General features: G+C 42.1%; 1 protein-coding gene across 1 annotated transcript in view; it reads left to right on the forward strand.

Moving 5' to 3' along the window:
• LOC144752010 (extracellular calcium-sensing receptor-like) overlaps positions 1 to 22,387 on the forward strand; it is a 109,383-nt gene that overhangs the window by 29,595 nt on the left and 57,401 nt on the right. The window contains exon 3 of the mRNA XM_078639969.1: positions 15,598 to 15,825. Within this exon, the coding sequence (XP_078496095.1) occupies positions 15,598 to 15,825 (228 nt within the window). The remainder of the gene's footprint in view (positions 1 to 15,597; positions 15,826 to 22,387) is intronic.

Raw genomic sequence — 22,387 nt, forward strand, 5'->3', positions numbered from 1 at the left:
TGCCAGATGGGGGGACATAACGATGGAACCGAGTCTACACCTTACCATACAGTACCTCCACATTATTGGGGAGGCAGACAACTGGTTTGCGGTGTCTCTCCGAGCACATGTAGCGATAAGCCTAGATCTACTCCGCCACAAATGGGAGCTGGACTTGGGGCGACAATTGGCAGACAAGGAATGGGAAAGGATACTTAAAAGCCCAGTGCATATACCTAGGAATATGAGATTGCGACAAATACAATTATTTATTGTCCATAGAGCATACCTTACGCCTGGATGATTAACAAGTATTTTCATCGCACAGATGCAACATTTCCCAGGTGCGCTGAACCAGGGGCTGAGTTGATACACATGTTGTGGATTTGTCCCAGACTATGCACATATTGGCACACAATCAGCAGGCTATTACACATATGCACGGGCCGCGATATACCCTTTGAATGGATTGCATACCTATTGCACCATTTTAGAAGGACCCCCGCCACAAAAGTAACATCACGGTTTCTAGACCTGGGGCTAGTGATCGCCAAGCGACTTTTAACTAAGCAGTGGAAGGCGCAAGACCCACCACATGAGCCGGTGTGGCGATGCTCACTCTTTGCATGGGCCAAGGCAGACGGAATCGCCATCCTGCGGGAAGAAACACTGGGGCTGAGGAAAGAGCCCATATCAGCCCAATGGGAGGGACTACTCTGCACCTTAAAGCAAACGGAGAAGGCAGGCTCTGAGGGGCAGTCCGAGCGAGAGGGATGCGAGCAAGTAGTGGGAGACGTGCACTCCATGCTAGAGAGTAGAGGCAACCACCAGGTCGATAGTAAACACTGGGGAGATGGGTATGGGGTGGCAGTGGGAGGGATAACTACACATGTACCAGTCAGCACTGTTGTTGTTGGTTTTTCTTTGTTCTCAATCATACCATCAGTTCAGAAGCCCACAATAAATGCACTGGAAACGTTAAATATTGGACGGATTTGTTAGCAGGAGCTGAAAGCCATTTTGTATTTCTGGCAGCCATTTTGTTTGCCATGTGCTCACCATGTGCTCTGTCCTCCCTCAGTGTTAACTGCTCTTGAAGTCTGCCTAGAGGCAAATTATATTTAGCATCTTCCACCTTCGCACATGCCCAGCAGGGCCTAGCTAGTAGAATGCACCTGCTTCTCTAGTATAACTGTCAGGCTATTTTTGCTGCTGCATGGAGAAGTAACTCTCCTCCCACTTTGTTGAGTAAGCAGATCTTGTATGCCCAACTTAGTCATTTTGCATGCTTACATGAGCCAGGACTGCCCCTTGGTTTTATGCTTACTATGTAACCCTAAGCATATATAAAGCCCCAGTTTTCTGTACTCCTCAGACTGCCTCATTCAGTTGCTAAGGCTTCTGTGCGATGTAGTCTCACTCATTTGAGGTTAATAAAGATGTACTTTTATATTTCAGCTTCTGTGCCAATTTCTTCTTTGTTGGTAAAAGGACTAAGTTTCAGTGGGACCCCTGTTTCAGGTTTCAATATTCTTCAGAAGGACTCTGTACAACGCCATGATGAAAACATGCTATTATTGGACTGTAACCTCTACAATCTGTAATATGAATCAAACGCCAAGGTCAGGCTTGATCCTGTACAATTAATGTCATAGGTATTCCTGGTATGCTGAGCATCCACACAAAAAGAAATGTACACCAATTTTTGGGCAGATTGTCTTATGTATAGATGAATATCCAAACGTATGTTGCCTTTCATAACTATGCAAAATCAAAATTAATAAAAACAGATTTAAACAAAAAAAGAATGATGAAATAAATTCTATGCAGGAAGATTTGAAGGCGACTGGTATCAATATCAGCAGTTCTATTGGCAGCCCCTTTCTCCCTACTTCCACTTTTGTACCAATGATGCCTGAAGATGTGATTGATGTATTTAGTGATCGAGTCATTGATGATTTAAAGAATAGGCATATGGAGACAATATTCCAATCTCATCCGCAAGCTAAGAGACAACAAAAATCTAATCATCAACAAACCAGACAAAGGCGGCAATATTGCACTTTGGCCTAAAATTCAATGTATGGAGGAAGCCATGCACCATCTAAATGACACAGCTTGCTATAAAAGAGATTATTTTCAAGACCTACGACGTGTGAAGGAGATGGTATTAAAGGATTTGTGTCAGTGGAGCAAATGGGTCTTTTAAGTAAAAACGAATATATGTTTTTGAAGAATGAGCATCCTGTGACCCGTGTACAATATTTTATTCCCAAGTTCCACAAGAATGTTACACCCATTCCTGGCAGACCTATAATTTCAGGTTCACCATCTTTCATCAAAGACACTAATGACTTTCTCAGCAAACTACAAACCATCACATGGGACACTGATTGCTTATTGAAAGGTATGGATATAACTTCACTCTAGAACCAGTATCCAACAATACGGATGGTATTAAGGCAATACAATATTTGTTGGGTCAGCGATGTATACAGTTATACGAGCACAACGAAATGGTTGTCACTATGATTGATGTTTGTCATCCCAGTGGTGAGTTCAAAGCCCTCAATCAGGAGATCCTCCATGAGGACTCAGCATCTGCCTCAATCAGTGTCAGGAGTCTATTCATACATTTCCTAAGAACAGCTCCCAGGGAAGAGAGCCCCAATCTGTCTTGCTGAGTTGCCTCATTGTACAAGCCCTCTCAAAGGCTGTAAACCATTTGATGATGGCATCACCCTCTCTGTATTTTGGGTACAATCCCTTTGAGGATCTTAGGGTCACAGCCTCATTTTGCTGCTATTAGAGATGGGTCCTAGGCCCATGTTTTCCTTACTACAGCTAAGAGGTTTGCCTCTAAGTATATACTCTTGGCAGATTTTAGGCAATAAGCATCTCCACGCACTAAGCCTTCTAGGGCACTACACCTAGTACCATCAGAGGTGTTGCTATTAGTGGGACCACTGCTGGATTCATTGCCTAATTCATTCACTTCAGTTTCCTCCTTAATGAGGGGTTCCTGCCTCAGCCAGGGATTTTCTGCATCAGTTTTTTCAGATGTACCTTAGTGAGTCTCAATCCCATGGGAAGGTTCCACGTTTGGCCGAGGGACTTAAGTCTGTCCAACTTAAGTTTCCTGTAAGGATCCAAGTAGAGCTCATGGAAGGACCTGCCTCAGACATGGTATTACAATAGCTGGAACCTGTTCAGAAAATTACAACAAAAAAATCTACTTTCTAAAGGGCCTAACTAACAAATAGTTTTTTTTAATCTAATACAGTTTCACTGTGGGACTTAACACAAGGCCTTGAACAGGGATCACTGAAATAATATCGACTACCAAAATATCGACTACCCAAAATATCGAGGAAAAAATATCTACAACCAAAATATCGAGTTTGTATGTACAAACAGGTAAGTACAAAAATATCGAGTACAAAATATCGTTTACAAAAATATAGTTGTAAAAAATATCGACTTTAATAAAAACAATGTTTAATTACATTAATATAAAAAATTTATTACTAAAATATAATTAACAATACTTAAAATTACTTTTATTAATTAAATAATTAATGAAAGTAAAAAAATAATATTTTTTTAATCATATTTCTTAAAACATATATATATATATAGTAACAAAATGTAATTAAATAATAGCCAATATTATTAACGTACAAATACAAAAGAGTAAAAATTACTATTCTCACTGCAAAGAGTGCAACAGTGGATATATGACGTTACAACGCAACTTTTACAACGCACTACCATTACAACGTAAGTATTGGTAAGTATATAATATTTTTTTTAATTTACATTATTAAAAATTATTTAAATATAATTTAATTTAATTTAATGTCATTAATTAAATTAATGTAAATTTAATTTTACTTTATTTTTACACTGTACCCCTGTACCCCAAAAACCCAAAACTGACCCTGAACCCTAAAAAAAAACCTTTACCCAAAAACTAAAAACTGACCCTGAACCCTAAAAATACCCCTTTACCCAAAAACTGAAAACTGACCCTAAACCCTAAAAATACCCCTTTACCCAAAAACTGAAAACTGACCCTGAACCCTAAAAATACCCCTTTACCCAAAAACTGAAAACTGACCCTGAACGCTAAAAATACCCCTTTACCCAAAAACTGAAAACTGACCCTAAACCCTAAAAATACCCCTTTACCCAAAAACTGAAAACTGACCCTGAACCCTAAAAATACCCCTTTACCCAAAAACTGAAAACTGACCCTGAACCCTAAAAATACCCCTTTACCCAAAAACTGAAAACTGACCCTGAACCCTAAAAATACCCCTTTACCCAAAAACTGAAAACTGACCCTAAACCCTAAAAATACCCCTTTACCCAAAAACTGAAAACTGACCCTGAACCCTAAAAATACCCCTTTACCCAAAAACTGAAAACTGACCCTGAACACTAAAAATACCCATTTAACCAAAAACTGAAAACTGACCCTGACCCTTAAAAATACCACCTTTAACCAAAAACTGAAAACTGACACTGAACCCTAAAAATACCCCTTTACCCAAAAACTGAAAACTGACCCTGAACCCTAAAAATACCCCTTTACCCAAAAACCCCAAACTGACCCTGAACCCTAAAAATACCCCTTTAATTTAACATAATTAGCAATTAATCAATTAAATTAAATTACTTACCAATTACATTTTAATTAATTAACAAATATTATTTATTTACCAATTAATTAAATATTACTACCAATTAATACATTTACATATTTAATTAATTATAATTAAATTACTTCCCACCCTATTCCCCCATAAACCCACAACCCGCTACAGGAAATAAATTATTTTAATTTACATAATTGGCAATTAATCAATTAAATTAAATTAATTGCCAATTCAATTTTAAATAATTAAGAAATATTATTTAATTACTAATTAATTAATTATTACTACCAATTAATAAATTTACATATTTAATTAATTATAATTAAATTATTTCCCACCCTATTCCCCTATAAACCCACAACCCGCTACAGAATAAAATTACACAATAATTTAAAAAAATCATTAATTAAAAATAATTATAACATAAAATGACACTTTTCACACATATTATAACATAAAAACACTATAAATAATTAAATATTTAAAAAACAATATTTTTTACTATCTAGATTATATACTTCGATATTTTCACTTTCTATATTATTTACAGTCGATATTACTTCACTTACCTTAAAAACGATATTTTGGCTGTCGATATTCTGTCCTGTCGATATTTTCTCCAAACGATATTTAAAACTCGATATTCTTTCCAAACGATATTTTGGAGTCGATATTATCTCTGTGCACCCTTGAACAGCTAGGTTCTAAACAATTTAGAAAAAATTTAAATTGGAAAAAATGTTGGTAAGTAATGACAATTTTAGCTTTCTTAGTGGAATCATTTATTTACCACATGGTGAAGCAAAAGACTTATATCCCACCGCTGCCACCAATGTAGGACGCCAGCCCTTTATAGAGTATATCACAATGAGATATACTTTGTAAAGAGCCCAGCTATTCCCTTATAACTGGACAGTGGCTTGCACTATCAATCCTAAGGATTCTATGGGTTAGTCTGGTTGAGCAGGCTTAGGCTTATTGAAGAGGAGTGTTAGACATTTGAAAATATGCACAATAGTCAATAAATGATAACGACCCAATAAGGAAACCCAGAATAATTTATAAAAAATACATATCTTTATATATATATTTAGGTACCATACTCAATAGATTCAAGTAAGAACATTTTTCAGGTGAAATACTTTTACGTTTTAAGAGTCTTCAGAGACAGCAACATTATCCTATGGGAGGAAAAACAAAGGTGGCCTACAAGTTCTTTATAGTGACTTACGATACCAACCTCTGGGAGTTGAGGTGAGTATGGGGAAAGGTCCAAGGCAGCACCAGCAGGTCAACTCCAACGGCATGAGTGATGCTGGGTGCAGTGGTGCAAAACAGTGTTGGGTGCCCAATGCAAGTCAAAGGGAATTGGTCGTCTTGAACACAGGGCCCAGGGTCAGACCGGGAGGCCCGTCAGGCTGAACCAACAAGGGGGCTCCAGCCTCACAATGCCTGGTGATAGGGGGACACCTTTGGTCCTCTTCTCCATGGGCCAGGTATGAAGGGTATAGAGTTTTCCTTAGGCATCAGGTTTTCATCACTGGGAGTGATCGCGGTAGAGGCGGCCTGCAAACAGAGGCTGCAGGTGACGTCTAATAGTCCACAGCAGGGATTCCAAGGTGGACTTTGGGTATGAAGGGTTGGGACACTGCGTGGGCACCATTGCCCACTTCAGATCGGGCTGGCAGCTCGGGTTCAGTGGTGCTTCATGTTATTCTGTTTTCACTATATTGGAGCCTCACAGCACAGTCTTTGATTCCTGCAAGATGCAGAGGAATAGTGTTGCTGGCAGTCCTTCCACGCTTAGAAAGATTAGCATCTTGTAGGGTAAGAAAACTTTGGAGCAATTGTCAAGAATCGGCAAACAGGCCGACAGAGCTGGTGCCTCGTCAGTTGCTTCTTCTGTAGTTCTTGCTGTCATGCATCATTGGCCCTTCATCTTCTTTTGGTCAGCAGATCTTTTTTTCTGGTGCCAAGGGGTTTCCTAAATACGAAGGGTAAGATTTAAGGGCTGGTACATACCTGCGGCAGTAAAGATGCGACACGCAGGAATACCCTTGCGCCACCACCAATGTGGTGCATTTACAATGCGACGAATGCGTGTTGCATCTTCTGGAGTAAGGGCAGAGCATTGCTGGAGTTATGTCGCAAGCGCGACGCAACTCCAGCAATGCTCAAGGGCGCCCTATGCCTAACATGCTGCGTCACTTCCTACGCCTGCTTCAAGCAGATGTAAGGTTTTGATACAGCATGGACGTAAAAGTGACTCTGTGAAATCTTGTAGATTTCACTGCGTTACTTTTACGGGCCTTCCATGTGACGGAAGGCCCACCCTCCATACATTATACCTGACGCACGTATAAGGTAGTGCAGGGCTTTACAACCTGACTCATCTCACTAGATGCGTCACAGTGTAAATCTGTTGCATGTTGACGCATTGTTTACGACATCGCTGCGCCACAGAAGTGACACAACGGTGTCATAAACATGTCACAAGGGGCTTGTAAATCTGCCTCTTAATTGAGGAGTTGTAAGGGAGTGTAGATAAGTAGCCAGTGGGTTACCTACCCTTGTGGTCACTACAACCCCTGTATGAGCATGTCTTGTGGGGTGGGGCCTAACCCTGTCCAAGATTCCTATGTTTGCCAACACCAATAGTGGCTATCTTTGATAAGTCATCTCCACTTCAGGTGGTCCACTTTAGAGTATGACTAGCTAATGTTTTCACCTATCCAGGTACCAAATGGCTGTGTACTAAGGGGGTCGGCTTCCTCTCCTGTGAGTGAAACCAGATTCACATGTCAAAAGGTGGTGCGTTCTCTGCCTTGGGATGCTAATCTGCAGGGTATCCTGTGGGAAGGGGTGAAAACACCCTCTTCCGGAACAGGCTTGACTGCTGGCCTCCTGAGAGCAAATGCCCTCACCCCTGGGGGTCAGAAATTCATCTCTGATGGCAGCTGGCAAAAACAAGTCAGTCATCACAACAGTAGCTAATAGGTTTTCTGGTGGTACATCTAAGGTGCCCTCTGGGAACATGTATTACTAAATCCAACACCAACATTGTGGGTTTATTAATATGAGATGTTTGAAAACAGACATCCCTATTTTTAATAAGGCCATCATGTAGATGGGGAACACATTTTCACCAGTGTCCAGCACATGCCTGTGAAATGGCTTCTCTGATCATGTGTACTGGCTGTAATGGAATTGACCAGAATGAGGGCATATGTGCTCAAGCAGTAATGCTCTCACATGTGGCATAGTGCATCCTGCCTTTGGGTGGTAAGGCCTGCTGTAGGGGTGACTTACTTATACTGCAGGCAGCGTCGGCAGGCAGGGCACACATGCTGTGTGCCATGTTGTGTTTGTTTTCACTTTTTTCTGCACTATGATACTCAGCCTGCAGTGGCAGTTTGCATGAGCTTGTTGAGGGGTCCCTTAGAGTGGCACAATCCATGCTGCAGTCTTTGGGGACCCTCTTTAGTACCTCAGGCCCCAGGTACTAAGGGCACCATTTAGTAGGAACTTACGGAGGGTGCTAAAGGTGTCGCCAATCAGGGGAAACAATTGCGCAAATTTGTGAAAGAGATCTGGCACTGGGGAACTGGTTAGCAAGAATCTGGTGCACTTCTAGTCAATAACACATCAAATGCCAGGCAAAGAGTGGGGGGACAATGTCAAAAAGGGCACTTTCCTACAGTTACCATGAAAACCTTCACTCACATTGACAGGGAAGTTTATAGGGTCAGGCTGGGATGGAATATGGACCTGGGCATTAGGGAATAGAGATAGGACAAAAGTGTCCAATACATGCAAATCGAGGAAGCTTTAAACTTGTACGGTGTAGGAGAGTCTGCTTGCTATGGATACCCCCACCCATGCTGGTGTTTCATTGTTTTTCGACTTTAGTCTGGCTGTGGCCCTTCTATCCAGGATCCCAGCCTAGCTGCTTCCTCACTAAATTGATTGCATGTACTTTAGGCACATTACAATGGGGTACTGGGTTACACTTGTGAGTCCCTAGTATATGGTAGTTTAGGCACTAAGGGCATAGGTACCCCAGAGGACTACCAGGGGCTGAAGCATGTATTATGCCACCCCTGGGAAGCCCTTCCAAAATGGCACCACAGGTCTGCTACTGCAGCCTGGGTAAGGTGCTACATGCACCCCTTTCTAAGATATAGGCTACCTATATCTACTTTTAATCACTGACACATATAAACCTATAAGTCACTCCTATGGCAGACCTGATCAATTCTGAAGGCAGAGTGCTGGGTTTTGTGTGAGAGGGTGCCCATGCATGAGCTGGGCCCCTCTGCAGCTTTTGGAATCTATTCTCTGAGGCTGTTCTGTGATGCAGCCAGACCATATACTCTTAAGTGCATTATAACCACGTGGTAAATGCTAAGTTTGTAATGGCTGCATGGAAACATGTCGTATTTGGTGTCAAATACTTTGTAATCCTACCCCCGGCCAGTTCTGGCGGCGGGGGTAGAATTCCACCCTTCTAGAGGGAAAGACATGTACACACTGGTCTAACGAGTAATAGTTTAAAGGAGCCCTGGAATCACAAAATGGATGCCACAGACACGGGTCTGACCTCCTGCTGCTGGACGAACTTCCGGCAGGGGAGGCCTGGTCAATAGGTTTCTTGTCACAGGGAATACCACCCTTCTAGAGGGAAAGACATGTACACACTGGTCTAACAATTAATAGTTTAAAGGAGCCCTGGAATCACAAAATGGATGCCACAGACACGGGTCGGACCTCCTGCTGCTGAAAGAAACTCCGGCAGGGTTGGCCTGGACAATAGGGTTCCTGTCACAGGGAGGTGTAACCACTTCCCAGACAGGCTTTAGTGTATTGGGGCTGGGTTGGTGCATTCAGAGAATGCTTTTCAGACAGTGTTAGGGGCACACTTACTATCCCTATGCATATCCCAGTTCAGACTTGTTGCAGGGGCGCTCAGCCCCTGCTCTGACATGAAACTGGACAAAGGGAAACACCCCCCTCCCTTGAACCTCCCATAGGTGGGTCCCTAGAGTATGTCCAGCCTCCTAACTTAGTATAAGTATAGGATCCCAGTCCTTAGGACTTCAGATTACACCTGGACGAAACTCTGCAACATATATCCTGGAACCGCAACATTCTACATCGACTAGAAGATGGAAGAATCTCAGTTGAGGTCAGGGAGTGACTTCCCTGCTCAAGCAGGCTCCAAGAAGCATCTTGCCGGTCTGCATTTCCAAGGCTCCCACCGGACCACGAAGTAGTTGCGACTCAGGACACGGACTTCCAGACTTCTCTGAGGCCAACATGAGATCCATGCACATTTGTTAGTGCATCCACTTCCCAAGCTTTCACAAAGTTGTGCATTGGGCTACTTGTAGTCCAAGCCCCGAGCACCATCTGCACCGATGTCAGGATTAATGTGACCACACACACTGCGGACAGAACTGCAAAAATAAACAAACGTTCACCAAATCAGATTAAATATTCTAGTGGACATAAAAGAATTCCTGTGACAAAATTCTTATTGAAATGCTGCTTGAAATGTATACAGAACTCTTGCAGAGAAAATGGCGGCACTGGTATAGACTTTAACATTGCAGGTTCGCGGTCTAGTGTTTTAGATCGCGCGACCAGCATCAATTACGAAGTGCGAGTTCCAAGAAGGAACTGCGCACTTCAACTGTAGCCCAACGCGAGGAAGAAGCGCCTTCCGTTCGCGCCTTGGTTTTGTTCGTTTTGTTGTTTAGTCGGATATCTCCAAGCCTCAATAGTGACTTCAGCAACGAATGCACAACGTGGGACCTTGACAGCGAATTCGAAGACCAAATTGACTCACTGCTTTGAAGAAGCACCACAGAAATTCCTCTGAAGTTTGAATAGAGGGTTAAGGGAGTGTTTCTTGTGCAGCGGGATTCATAATATTATTCCGTGGAGCTGATTTAGGTATGCCAATACATTTATGTCTAAATCCAGATAGAAGCGTTTAGGAGTTTATCCATTCACTAGTATTTACAAGACTTTTGAACACCTTGGACTTAAATTCATGACTCTGGAAATATTTACAGACAAACTATCTTAAAACATCAAAATAATGACTTAAGGTGAATTAAATATATAAGTCAGTACAAATTGAGTAGTTAATAAGAATTAGAACTGATACTAATCAAGTATGTTTATTCCTAGGCAGTGAAATATATAACACAAAACAAACATACACAAGAGAGAAGCGACAGCCCAGGGTCATTTGGGTAAGATCAATGGTAGTACATGCTATAATGGTGATTCATTGATGTATTAAAAGGGTTGAGTTGCATGCCTGTCAATCACATCTCCTATGCAGGTTCAATTCAAGTGAAGATCCCACATAGACCCAGTGAGGAATTACCCCTCGCTACCCGGAGAAGGCTGTGTCTCTCTTTTCTCTCCACTTTCCCTTTCCCCTCTGCTTGAGGTGCACCCCATAATTTAATATTTTGGGTGGCGTCTGAGGTTGAGTGGTGTTGGGACAATCATCGGCTCCTGTGGACATTGGGTGACCTTGACAACCGAAAACTGTGGGCCTACACTCCACGAGTGTTCCGTTGGCCCACTTCTAGCATTTCTGTTCGAGGCTCCTTCGCGATCCATGGTCCGTCGACAGGTGGGTCCCGACAAAGGTAATTCTTCTTTTTAATGGGCTTCACTGGTTGCTCCAGATGTGCCCTGACTGCCCTCCAAAGGGTGAGTCCCTCAGACCTTGCTTGTCTGCACCGAAGCCAAACATTGCTTTCTGTGTGGGTTGCTGTAGCCTAGGTTTGTTCAGTCCAATCTGGATACCGACACCGCAGCACTCGACATGCTTCGTGGGACGGATGGAATCCAGCTCCTGGTCATCGTCAACGCCTCCTGGTCCTCATGGCTGAAGAGTCAAGCTTCATCTCCTGCACCTGAAATCACCCGACATCGGTGGACATCTTCTCATCACCTTCCTGGTCACTGGCAAGTGACCCAGACTCTGTTCCTTCTGCTTTCAGGTTCTTCAGATCTACAATCCACCCTTAGATCCACTGGGACACTATCCACTTGGTCGCCTGCAGCATTCTTTAGCAGCTCGTCATTGAAATCGATGACAAAACGAGACATAAAAAGACACCTATGCACCCGGCTTCCCTGGGTGAGGTAACTCGAGTACTCTAGTGCTCCCATTGGTATTGACTCAAGAACCTCCTAGTTCTAAAGGTTTTTTTTCAAAGTTCTCTTCAAAGTGTCCTTAATCTGAAATTCCCAACCGCAACTTTCCCCATAAAAGTTAATGATGATTTGCGGCTGTGTTTAGACATTGCACGCATTCCCTTTGGGTCCCCTGTGTCACTACCTTGGGTATTTCCTGGTGGCCCCAGCAGTTCTAAAGGCTCTAGGCCTTGTATCTATGTCTTTTACCACTTTCTTAAAATATGGTTTATGACGCCCATGGGGTTCAACATAAGTTGTGCTGATTTATTGTGTGCTTAAATAGTTTACTGAATGTACTTTTGCCTCTAGCCTTATAAAGAGACTAGAGGAACGTGTTTAGAATAAAAACATATTTTTTTATATGCATACCTGATGTGGTTCTCCTTTCATTTGGTCATTCATGACATTATGGACTGGTAAACAAGCTGCTTTACATTCCTTCAAGACTTAGCCTGAAGGGTGCTCTCCACAGCTACCACTAGGATAGCTTTCTATATAGGTTGTATTTAAACCTACCATCAATAAGGGTCATTTAGACTGGTGCAAGGTACCCACTAGAATAGTGGACAGCATATGTCAGGCCAGATTTCCACATAAGGCCTGCTGTACAGGTGTTTTGCAAGGTGTGCAAGACAATGAATGTCTGCTTGCTGCAGGTAATATCTGTGTTAATATTAGGGAAATCGTCAATACATTCTGGCCAACCAGACCATAAAACAGGCCCGCTATCACCAAATAAACCAAGCAGCACAGTGTCCTGTCAGACCAGTCCTTCTAGCAGTGTCAGTTTTCCCTTTAGGCCAGTCTGACCCTGGAAGTTCAGAAACACAACCTATGGATGTACCAGATCAAGTAGGGGTTTACCTGACACCTTCCTGAAGTCCTGTGGTTTGTCCTATAGGGATCACTGAAACAATATCAATGTCAAAAATATAGACCTACAAGAATATTGAGGTAAAAATATAGAATACAAAAATATAGAACTCCTATCTCCAAACAGGTAAGTACAAAAATATTGAATCAAAAATATTGATGTAAACAATATAGTTAGTCAAAATATCATTTTTTTAAATGCTTTAAATTAATTAAAAATTAATGAAATAATAAATATAATTAACTTAAACATACTTAAAATACATAAATTACTTTAAAATCTAGAAATAAATAATGTAAGTTAAAAAAACATACAAATTGATTTGTTAATACATATATATATATATATATAAACGTAATATTAATAAAACATTTACAATATTTTTACTGTAGGATAGCGGAAAGGGTAAAAATTACTATTCCCACTCCAGAGAGTGCAACAGTAGGGAAAGTCTTGGATAGCATAGGGGTAAAAATTACTATTCCCATTCCAGAGAGTGCAACAGTAGGGAAAGCGTTGGATAGCGTAGGGGTAAAAATTACTATTCCAACTCCAGAGAGTACAAAAGTAGGGAAAGCGTTGGATAGCGGGAGGGTAAAAATTACTATTCCCACTCCAGAGAGTGCAATAGTAGGGAAAGCGTTGGATAGAGTAGGGGTAAAAATTACTATTCCCACTCCAGAGAGTGCAACAGTAGGGAAAGAGTTGGGTAGCGTAGAGATCAAAATTACTCTTCCCACTCCAGAGAGTGCAACAGTAGGAAAAGTGTTGGATAGCGTAGAGGTAAAAATTACTATTCCCACTCCAGAGAGTGCAACAGTAGGGAAAGCGTTGGATAGAGGGAGGGTAAAAATTACTATTCCCACTCCAGAGAATGCAACAGTAGGGAAAGTGTTGGATAGCGTAGGGGTAAACATGACTATTCCCAATACAGAGAGTGCAACAGTAGGGAAAGCGTTGGATAGCGTAGGGGTAAAAATTACTATTCCCACTCCAGAGAGTGCAACAGTAGGGAAAGCTTTGGATAGCGTAGGGGCAAAAACTACTATTCGACTCCAGGGAGTGCAACAGTAGGGAAAGTGTTGGATAGCTTAGGGGTAAAAATTACTATTCCAACTCCAGAGAGTGCAACAGTAGGGAAAGCGTTGGATAGCGGGAGGGTAAAAATTACTATTCCCACTCCAGGGAGTTCAACAGTAGGGAAAGCTTTGGATAGCGTAGGGGCAATAATTACTATTCGACTCCAGAGTGTGCAACAGTAGGGAAAGCATTGGATAGCGTAGGGGTAAAAATTACTATTCCCACTACAGAGAGTGCAACAGTAGAGAAAGCGTTGGATAGCGTAGAGGTAAAAATTACTATTCCCTCTCCAAAGAGTGCAACAGTAGAGAAAGCGTTGGATAGCGTAGGGGTAAAAATTACTATTCCCAATCCAGTGAGTGCAACAGTAGGAAAAGTAAAGATTTAATATATTAATAAAAATTAATTAAATATCAATACCGAGAAAATATTAATTAAAATAAATTACCAATTTAATATTCTATAATAATTAATCAATTACAAATACAAATTTATATTAATAAATACAATTGATTACCTATTAATACAAATTAATTACCAATCAATTAATACATGAAAAAGAAATACCAATTAATAAATCAAAATGATTTACTTAATTACAATTACATTATTACCCCCGCTATTCCCTTATAAACCCACAACCCACTACAGAAAAAAAAATAATAAAATTAACGTAATTATCAAATAATCAATTAATAAAAATAAATTACTAATTAAAAATTAAATAATTAATAATTAATTAAAAATTCAAACTGAATACCAATAAATAAATTAACATATTTAATTAATTACAAATAAATTACTTCCCACCCTATTCCCTATAAACACGCAACCCGCTACAAAAATTAAATTAATTAAATTAACATAATTATCAATTAATCAATTAATAAACATTAATTATCAATATGGAAAACTAATAAATCACCAATTAAAAAATAATTCAAAATTAATTCAAAATAATTACCAATTAAAAAATTAAGACACTTAATTATTTACAATTAAATTACTTCCCACCCTATTCCCCTAAAAACCCCACAACCCACTATGGAAAATAAATTAATAAAATAAACATAATTATCAATTAATTAATTAATAAAAATACATTACCAATTACAAATTAATTACCCATAAAAAATTAATTATTACCAATTAAAAATTAATTAACAATTAATTCAAAATAAATAGCAATAAATAAATTAACATTTTTAATTAATTGCAATTAAGTTACTTCCCACCCTATTCCGCAAAAATTAATTAACATAGAAAAACACTTTAAAAAATGTTATATTATTAAAAATTCGATATATTTAAATACCTATATTATATACTTCGATATTTTGACTTTCTATATTTTAAAAATCGGTATTACTTACTTCGATATTATGTCCATTCTATATTTTTCCTTCGATATTTTGACTTTCTATATTTTAAAAATCGATATTACTTACCTTCAATTAGATATTTTTAACTACTATATTCTGTCCATTTGATATTATGTCCATTCCATATTTTTAACTCAATATTATGTCCAATCTATATTTTTCCTTTGATATTATGTCTGTTCACCATCCTGTAGGCAAGTGTGACCTGGAAGTTAAGAAACACAACCTCTGGATGCATCAGTTCACCTATGGGTTCACCTGACACTTCCCTGAATCCTGTTTTTTGCCCCATGGCCAGTCTAACCCTGGAAGTTCTAGAAACACAACTTTGGGCTGAATCGGGCAACCTAGGGGTATGCTTGATACCTCCCTAAAGTCCTGTGCTTTTTAATTCCAGATGCTGCCCTATGTGAGAAGTGTGCGCTTTAACACCAGTGGCGGAGAGGAAATCTTCTTTGATGAGAATGGGGACGTACCAGCAGTGTTTGATTTTGTGAACCTCCAGATCTTTTCCGATGGCACCGACAGGCTGGTACAAGTGGGGACCTTTGACTCCAATGCTCATGATGGGGAGCAGATGAAGCTGAAGATGGATGAAATGATGTGGAGCACAGGGCACATCCAGGTAAAGATTCTAAATAATGGTGAGTGTTACAGGGTAACATGAGGCAAAGGATTGATTCAAGCTAAAAGTAGATCATGCTGTTTCTACGGAATGTCATTGGACTTGTGTAGCACCACTGCTTTTCATATAACATTAAAATGCTTGCAAAGGAAGCATGACATGTGCAGGAGAAAACAGCCTCGAGTGGCTGCAAATATCTTGTGCAATATGTTTTAATTGTTACAAACCGCTGTGGGGCCAAGACACTTTTTGCTGCCTTAACTTGTGTCAGAATCTCTCAAAAATCTTACCTAAGTGCCAGAGTCTTCCACAGCAGCAGATGATCGCTCCTAAGTCCCCTTCGCAGTTGTCAAGACAGAACTGTATTTAAACCCACGGGGGGAAAGGGGATTGGGAACAATAGAGAGACTGCCTGAGAGCTCAGGGGGCTACCAAACCTTCTCTGTTCTGGAATCTTCTAAGGGTTAGATTGATTGAGCTTTCTCCTAGAACCAAGGAAGTATTCAGACAGGACCTGCAGATGGGCAAGAGAAAATACTTATAATTCTAAACCCCTCCCTAAGCCCTCCGTTAACCTTCCTCCGGAACTAGGTTATTTACCTGAACTACATTACAGGCTCACCAATTTCTCTTGTAACGCTGACAGGAATCAATAATATCAACAGACAATGGTCCTTGTTCCTTCAAATGTCTTCACATGAAAAGGAGCATGGAGAGATGCTCCTTAATCTATTTAGCAAGGCAAGTTGGCTCTGGGTATGAACGTTCAGGTAATAGTCTCTGGCTTACTTCAAAACGCTTGTCACCACGGAGTTCTTCTCATGCCCTTAAGAGGGAAACCTTACTTCAAACCGCTGCTCCTCACAAGCTTCAGGGGGTCCTGACAAGAAGAGTTCTCTCAGGGAGAATAAACAGTTCAGGAGTTTTAGGAACGGAGTTTCCGGTGTGCACTCCCTTCCGCGAGATGCGGGCAGAAAACAGGTCTCAAACCAACTCGGAATCCTTTCTTTTGACAGGCGCCAAGGACGAACGCTGTTCTTTGTCAAAAGCTTCAGTTGAAGTGCACGGCTCACATGGAGTTCGCACAAGAGAATCACTTCAGCTCAATCCTATTGCAGGAAGACTGGAGCATGCACTCTGAATTATATGACGGCTGCCATCTTGGGTTTTCTCGGAGCCAGTCTGTGATATTAAGAGTAGCAGTCTTTGTAATAGTAACCATAAGTGGGGACGCAGTCTTCTCAGTTTTGAATGTCAAACTAATTTACTTTCTACATCTTGGCAATGATATCAGGGCACTGACAATCAAGTTCCTGACAGTTCTTCCCTCAAAAGACCGTCCTACCAACTTAGGCTTGTTAGGGTAAGTGTCATGAAATTGTTTCACCAATTTGGGAGCGTGAAGGTTTTCAGAGGGCTCCCAGGATCTTTCCTCAGGACCATAACCCTTCCAGTCAATTAGGTAATGCATTCTTGCTCTCTTAATTCTTGAGTCTATATTTCTACTGACTTCATATTCTGAATGTGAATCTATAGTGACTGGACTTGGTGGGGTGGTTAACCTTACATTAACAGGATTCTTCTCTAGTAGGGACACATGGAATCCTGGGTGGACCTTCATCTGAGTGGGCAAGGTGAGTTTTACTGTGACTGGATTCACTATTTTGTTTATTTTAAAGGGGACCAAGAACTTAGGTTGAAACGTTTTGTTTCCCTTGAGGTGTAAATGTCTAGTTGACAACCAGACCGAGTCTCCGTTTCAGTACGTGGGATTTGAACCTCTTTTTTGATCTGCATACTTCTCGTAAGTGTCTTTCGCTGGAGTTAGGTTTTTTCAGGCAGATTGGGATCCCATGAGCTCAAACTATATGTTGAGAAAATAACTGGGCCAGTTGAGGAGCCTCTTAGAATTGGGGGTTTCTGGTTGGCGCAGGTATGCACTTGTGACAAGCAGGGACCCTCTCCTCTAAGTCAGGGCAAAGGACTACTCCCAAGAAATAACCCCTGCTCACCCTCAAGGTAGTGTGGAGCGAGCAGTCAAGGTTAATCTATGGAGCATATGTGATTAAGCATCTATACAACACATACAATATACTGCCATCCCACCACACAGAGACTCAAGACTGTATGTTCTGGAAAAATATATCTTAATATATAAATTCTCAAGCAGGCTTCCAATACAGACTTCTGACTTTGCAGAATTCCAGTTACTTGTAAATATGCCACAGTTCTTAATGAGCAATATGCAATCTTTTAAATTAGTGTCCCTGGGTCTCAAAACGACCCTTTGCCCCACAATGGTCTAGGCACCGCGTGCCGCGTGCTGATGCAGTTCGTTGGGGCTAGTACGCTTCTGGAGCGCTTTAGTACGTCTAATGGCAACGGCCCTACCAACTCCCACGCATCTCGCATGAGACGCGTACACTTCCAGCAATACTAACAGTGGTACGAGCCGTACCAGGCTTGTGCGGCTCGTACGGCGGGGAGATTCAGCGTACTGGGCACAAGCGCACAGTTCTCTTTGGTGCCTATGTTGCACGCAGTCTCCGGAAGCGAACCACGGTACCTGGACTTCTTGATGTGGGGGTTCGAGGCGGACTACCAGCGCACTGTTCTCAGCGCTCAGTTCTCCGTGATGTATTCGTCGCGCACAGACTTTTATGAAGCAAACCATGGTACCTGGACGTCTTGAGGGGGGTTCGAGGCGGACGGCGGCGAGGGTCAGTCCTTCCACGTCGCGATGTCTTCTGGAGCAATGCAGCTACGGCTCGAGGCTAATGCAGGCGCAGGGCGCCTCAGGTGAAGGTGTGTTGTGGGGACAGAACAGACGTACCCACAGCGTACGCTTCTACCCAGGAGGGGGAGCAGCTGCAGATGGTGCGGGCAGGAGTATGGGTTGAACACAACGGGACATACTCTCCTGCTGGACGCTCCGGAGCTGCACACTTCACAGCAGCGGACGCTTCTTCCTTCAGTGCGATCTCGGCGGGGAGGTCGAGGCGGGGCGGGGTCCGGCGTTACTTTACGGGCTACGGCGTGGAGGCCAGCAGCTCGTGGTGCTTGGACCGGACAGGTCCTCCTTACGTTGCAGAACACGGCTCAGCTTTCCCCACAGTTGATGGTGCTTGGCCAGTGTGGCTGGGCTTTACTTTGCTCATGTGGTGCAGCCAAGCAGAGGTCGCAGTGCTCAGTGGACGGGGGATGCCCTGCTTCGTGGAAGGTGCGGATAGGCTTCCTCACGCACTCCGCTTCCCTGAATCAGCGCTGGGGGAGTCAGACCACTACAAGCAGCAGCTTCTTCCTTCGGGGGGGTGTAGCGCCCAATTTTTCTCGGGTGAAGTTCAGGGGGCAAGTTCACCAGCAAGCCCTTGGAGATCTTTGTAGAAGAATGCACAAGTTGAAATAAAAGTCTCTGTAGTCTTTGTCCTTCTCTCCTTCATGCAGCAAGGCACCCACCACAGGCCAGTCTCCCAGGTCAGAGACAGTAGTCCTCCGAGTTTCTTCTAAGCGCAAACAGGATGTGATTTCTTAGGAGCAGAGCTCCTACTGTTATAGGACATTTTGTTTGTTCTTTCAGGCCAGGGGGGCCTTTGCATAGTTCACTTCAGCTCTGAGTACTTTGTTTTGCCAAAACAGGTTTCTGCTTTCAGTGTGTGGGGCAGGGCCGCAGACGCTCCGCAGGAGGTGGAGCCAGCATTGTGATGACAAGTACAGTCAGGAGCACTCTGTTGACAGTCTTTCCTCTTCCTGGACCAGGTGCAGGGCAGAGTCATCAGTCGCTCCCCAGGGGGCGGAGCCAGCATTGTGGTGGCAGAGCACAGCCCTATTCAGAGTCAAGGGGCACTCCCATCACCTACTCTGGTGTAATCCCCCTATTCACCACCTGTCATCCCCATCCCTGTCACTCACACAACCCAGAAGGCAGATACACATCCTGACAGAGGCAGGCTGAAATGGTTAGGCAAGCAAATGCTAACTTTCTAAAAGTAGCATTTGCAAACACAGGATATTAAAATAATCTTTACTAAAAGAAGTATTTTATTATTTTGAGTTCAGGCATACTAAACTGTATTTTCTACCATGTTCCCTGAGCCTGCTGGGATTATAGAGTGTAATAATTCCAGCAGCCCATCTTGGCCTATGAGAACAGATAGCCTTACAATAGTGAAAAACGAAAATGGCTGTGATTCACTATTAGGACATGCCACCCACATCAGGGTTTGTCCTACCTTATGCTTACAATGCACCCTGCCCTAGGGCCTACCATAGGGGTGACCCACATGAAGTAAAGGGAAGGTTTAGAGGCTGGCAAGGGTGTGCACTTGCCCAGCAAGCATGACAGTACCAGACTGCACACAGGTTCTGCAGTGGCAGACCCTAGACACATTTTAAAAGGCTGCTTCTGTGGGTGACGCAACCAGTGCTGCAGGCCCACTAGCAGTATTGGTATTTACAAGCCCTGGCACTCCTGGTGCACTTTACTTGGGACTGACAGTAAAACCAATGAGCCAATCATGGAGATCAATTACAGGTACACTTTATATTGGGAGAACTTGCACTGCGACACGGATTGGCCGTGGCGCAGTGCCCTGAGCAGCCAACACCAGCAAAACATCTGAGGCACATCAGCAAAAAGTAGAAGGGAGACTCACGCCAAGGTGCCAGGTCTAACAGAGCCTTAGGAACCTTCTTTAGAGGAATGAAGTGATTCATCTTAGAGACTGTATCTACAAAAACCAAGATGGTGTCCTAGCCTTGACTGGTGGGTAAATCTACCATAACGTCCATTGTGATGGTGTGCCAAGAATAAGGAGCTGTTGGGAGGGGTTGGAGTTTCCCTTCGGAAGCTCGCCTTTTTGTCTTCCCCCTAATACATTTATCACAAGAGTGGATGTATTGTCTCACATGAGGGATCATTGTGGGTGACCAAAATGATCTCTTCAACAACTCAGTAGTTTTTAAGACTCTCTTGTGTCCTGATAAAGGATTATTGTGACAGGCTTGTAAAGCAGACCTGAGCATTGCTTCAGTAGGTAGGTACAAAGCCTCTTTGACATAAGGGAGGTTGTCAATCACTGTTCTTCCTTTATCTTCCTTGGCCAAATTCTGGATTTCTTCATCAGACATGTTTTTGTTGTTATTTCTGAGAATTGTAAAGCACATTAGAATCTTTCAGTAGGTATATTTGTCTTTTCCTTGGATTCTTCAAACTTAGACACAGTTCCCAATATGGACAAAGCATCTGCCTCCCCATTAGCTGAACCAGGGCGGTAAGTGATTGTGAAATTGTAATCAGTGAAAAAGAGCGACCATCGTAATTGTCTGGCAGTAAGGGTCTTTGCTGACTTCAAGAATTGGAGATTCTTATGGTCAGTAAATGCTGTGACCACATGGCGAGCACCTAGCAAAAAAATGGGGTTGAACTCTGGCTAATTTCTGGTATACTGTTTTTTCTTTTATGGCTAGGTTTAGTATTGACTTTTAGTATGCTTATTAATGGACATTATCTTCAACAAGATTCCACAGCCCAAAAGGTCAACATCCTCCTGAAGCCACACACATCATCACATCATGAACGAAGAGACTTGTCATCAGTGAATATTACAGCAGCTCCTATACCCGATGGTATAGTATCGGACAAGGTTGATTTAAACATTTTCGGCCCTACCGAACTTTTAAAAATTAATCATGTATTCAAAATCTCATTGAGTGATATCATTACCTCCAGTACATTGTTTGATGATTGGGGCACTGAAACAGATGATAACATGTTGTCTGAATTAGAAAAAACTGCTGACTTTTCTAATAATGAAATGTTAGATGGTTCTTCGGACTAGGACAAATTGTACTGTTATCAACATTTTGGTCATCATTTCCTTCACAAATCCATTTCTTCCAGGAATGTATTTGAGTACCATCAGTGGGAACATTGCTCAACACCACCACAAATGAGTTCACAAGTGTTTGCACAGAAATTTGCCTACTTTTCTCGATTTAACACCACACATCCAGCCTCATTTTATTATAAGGATGCACCAACCTCAGCACAGAAAATTCTGTTGACAAACACCAAACAGGTTTAATCTGCTTCTTTTTTGGCCCAATTGTCTGAACAGGATTTACACCTATGGAAGGATGAAATTGACTTAAAATCAATTTGTGGTTCAAGGAACTAGCAGGTCCAAGGTACAGAGGCACTATTTAGAGCATGCCTCATTCCACAGCAGATGATCTTTTTAAATGAGACTGTGCAACAGACATCCTGTCTTGGAATAGCCAAGATAAAGGACCTGAACACCCCAAGGGGACCTACACCAACACTGGGGTGGCAGAATTATTCTACAAAGGAAGGGGCAACAGTTGTTGACATACTGCGGTACAATAGAGCAGACCCATATTTGAAGGGAGGGGTGGTTTGGCCCTTAGACACAAACACATGCCATAAAACGTTCCTGAACATCAGCAAGGGACTCAGTATGCATAGCCAGACCCACGAAATGTACATAGAGAACATCCAGAGGTAATGACATCCTACAATGTTGGAAAGTTGTGCCTAGTTTGG

Source organism: Lissotriton helveticus, chromosome 4_2 (genome assembly GCF_964261635.1).
Source record: "Lissotriton helveticus chromosome 4_2, aLisHel1.1, whole genome shotgun sequence".
NCBI classification, from domain to species: domain Eukaryota; kingdom Metazoa; phylum Chordata; class Amphibia; order Caudata; family Salamandridae; genus Lissotriton; species Lissotriton helveticus.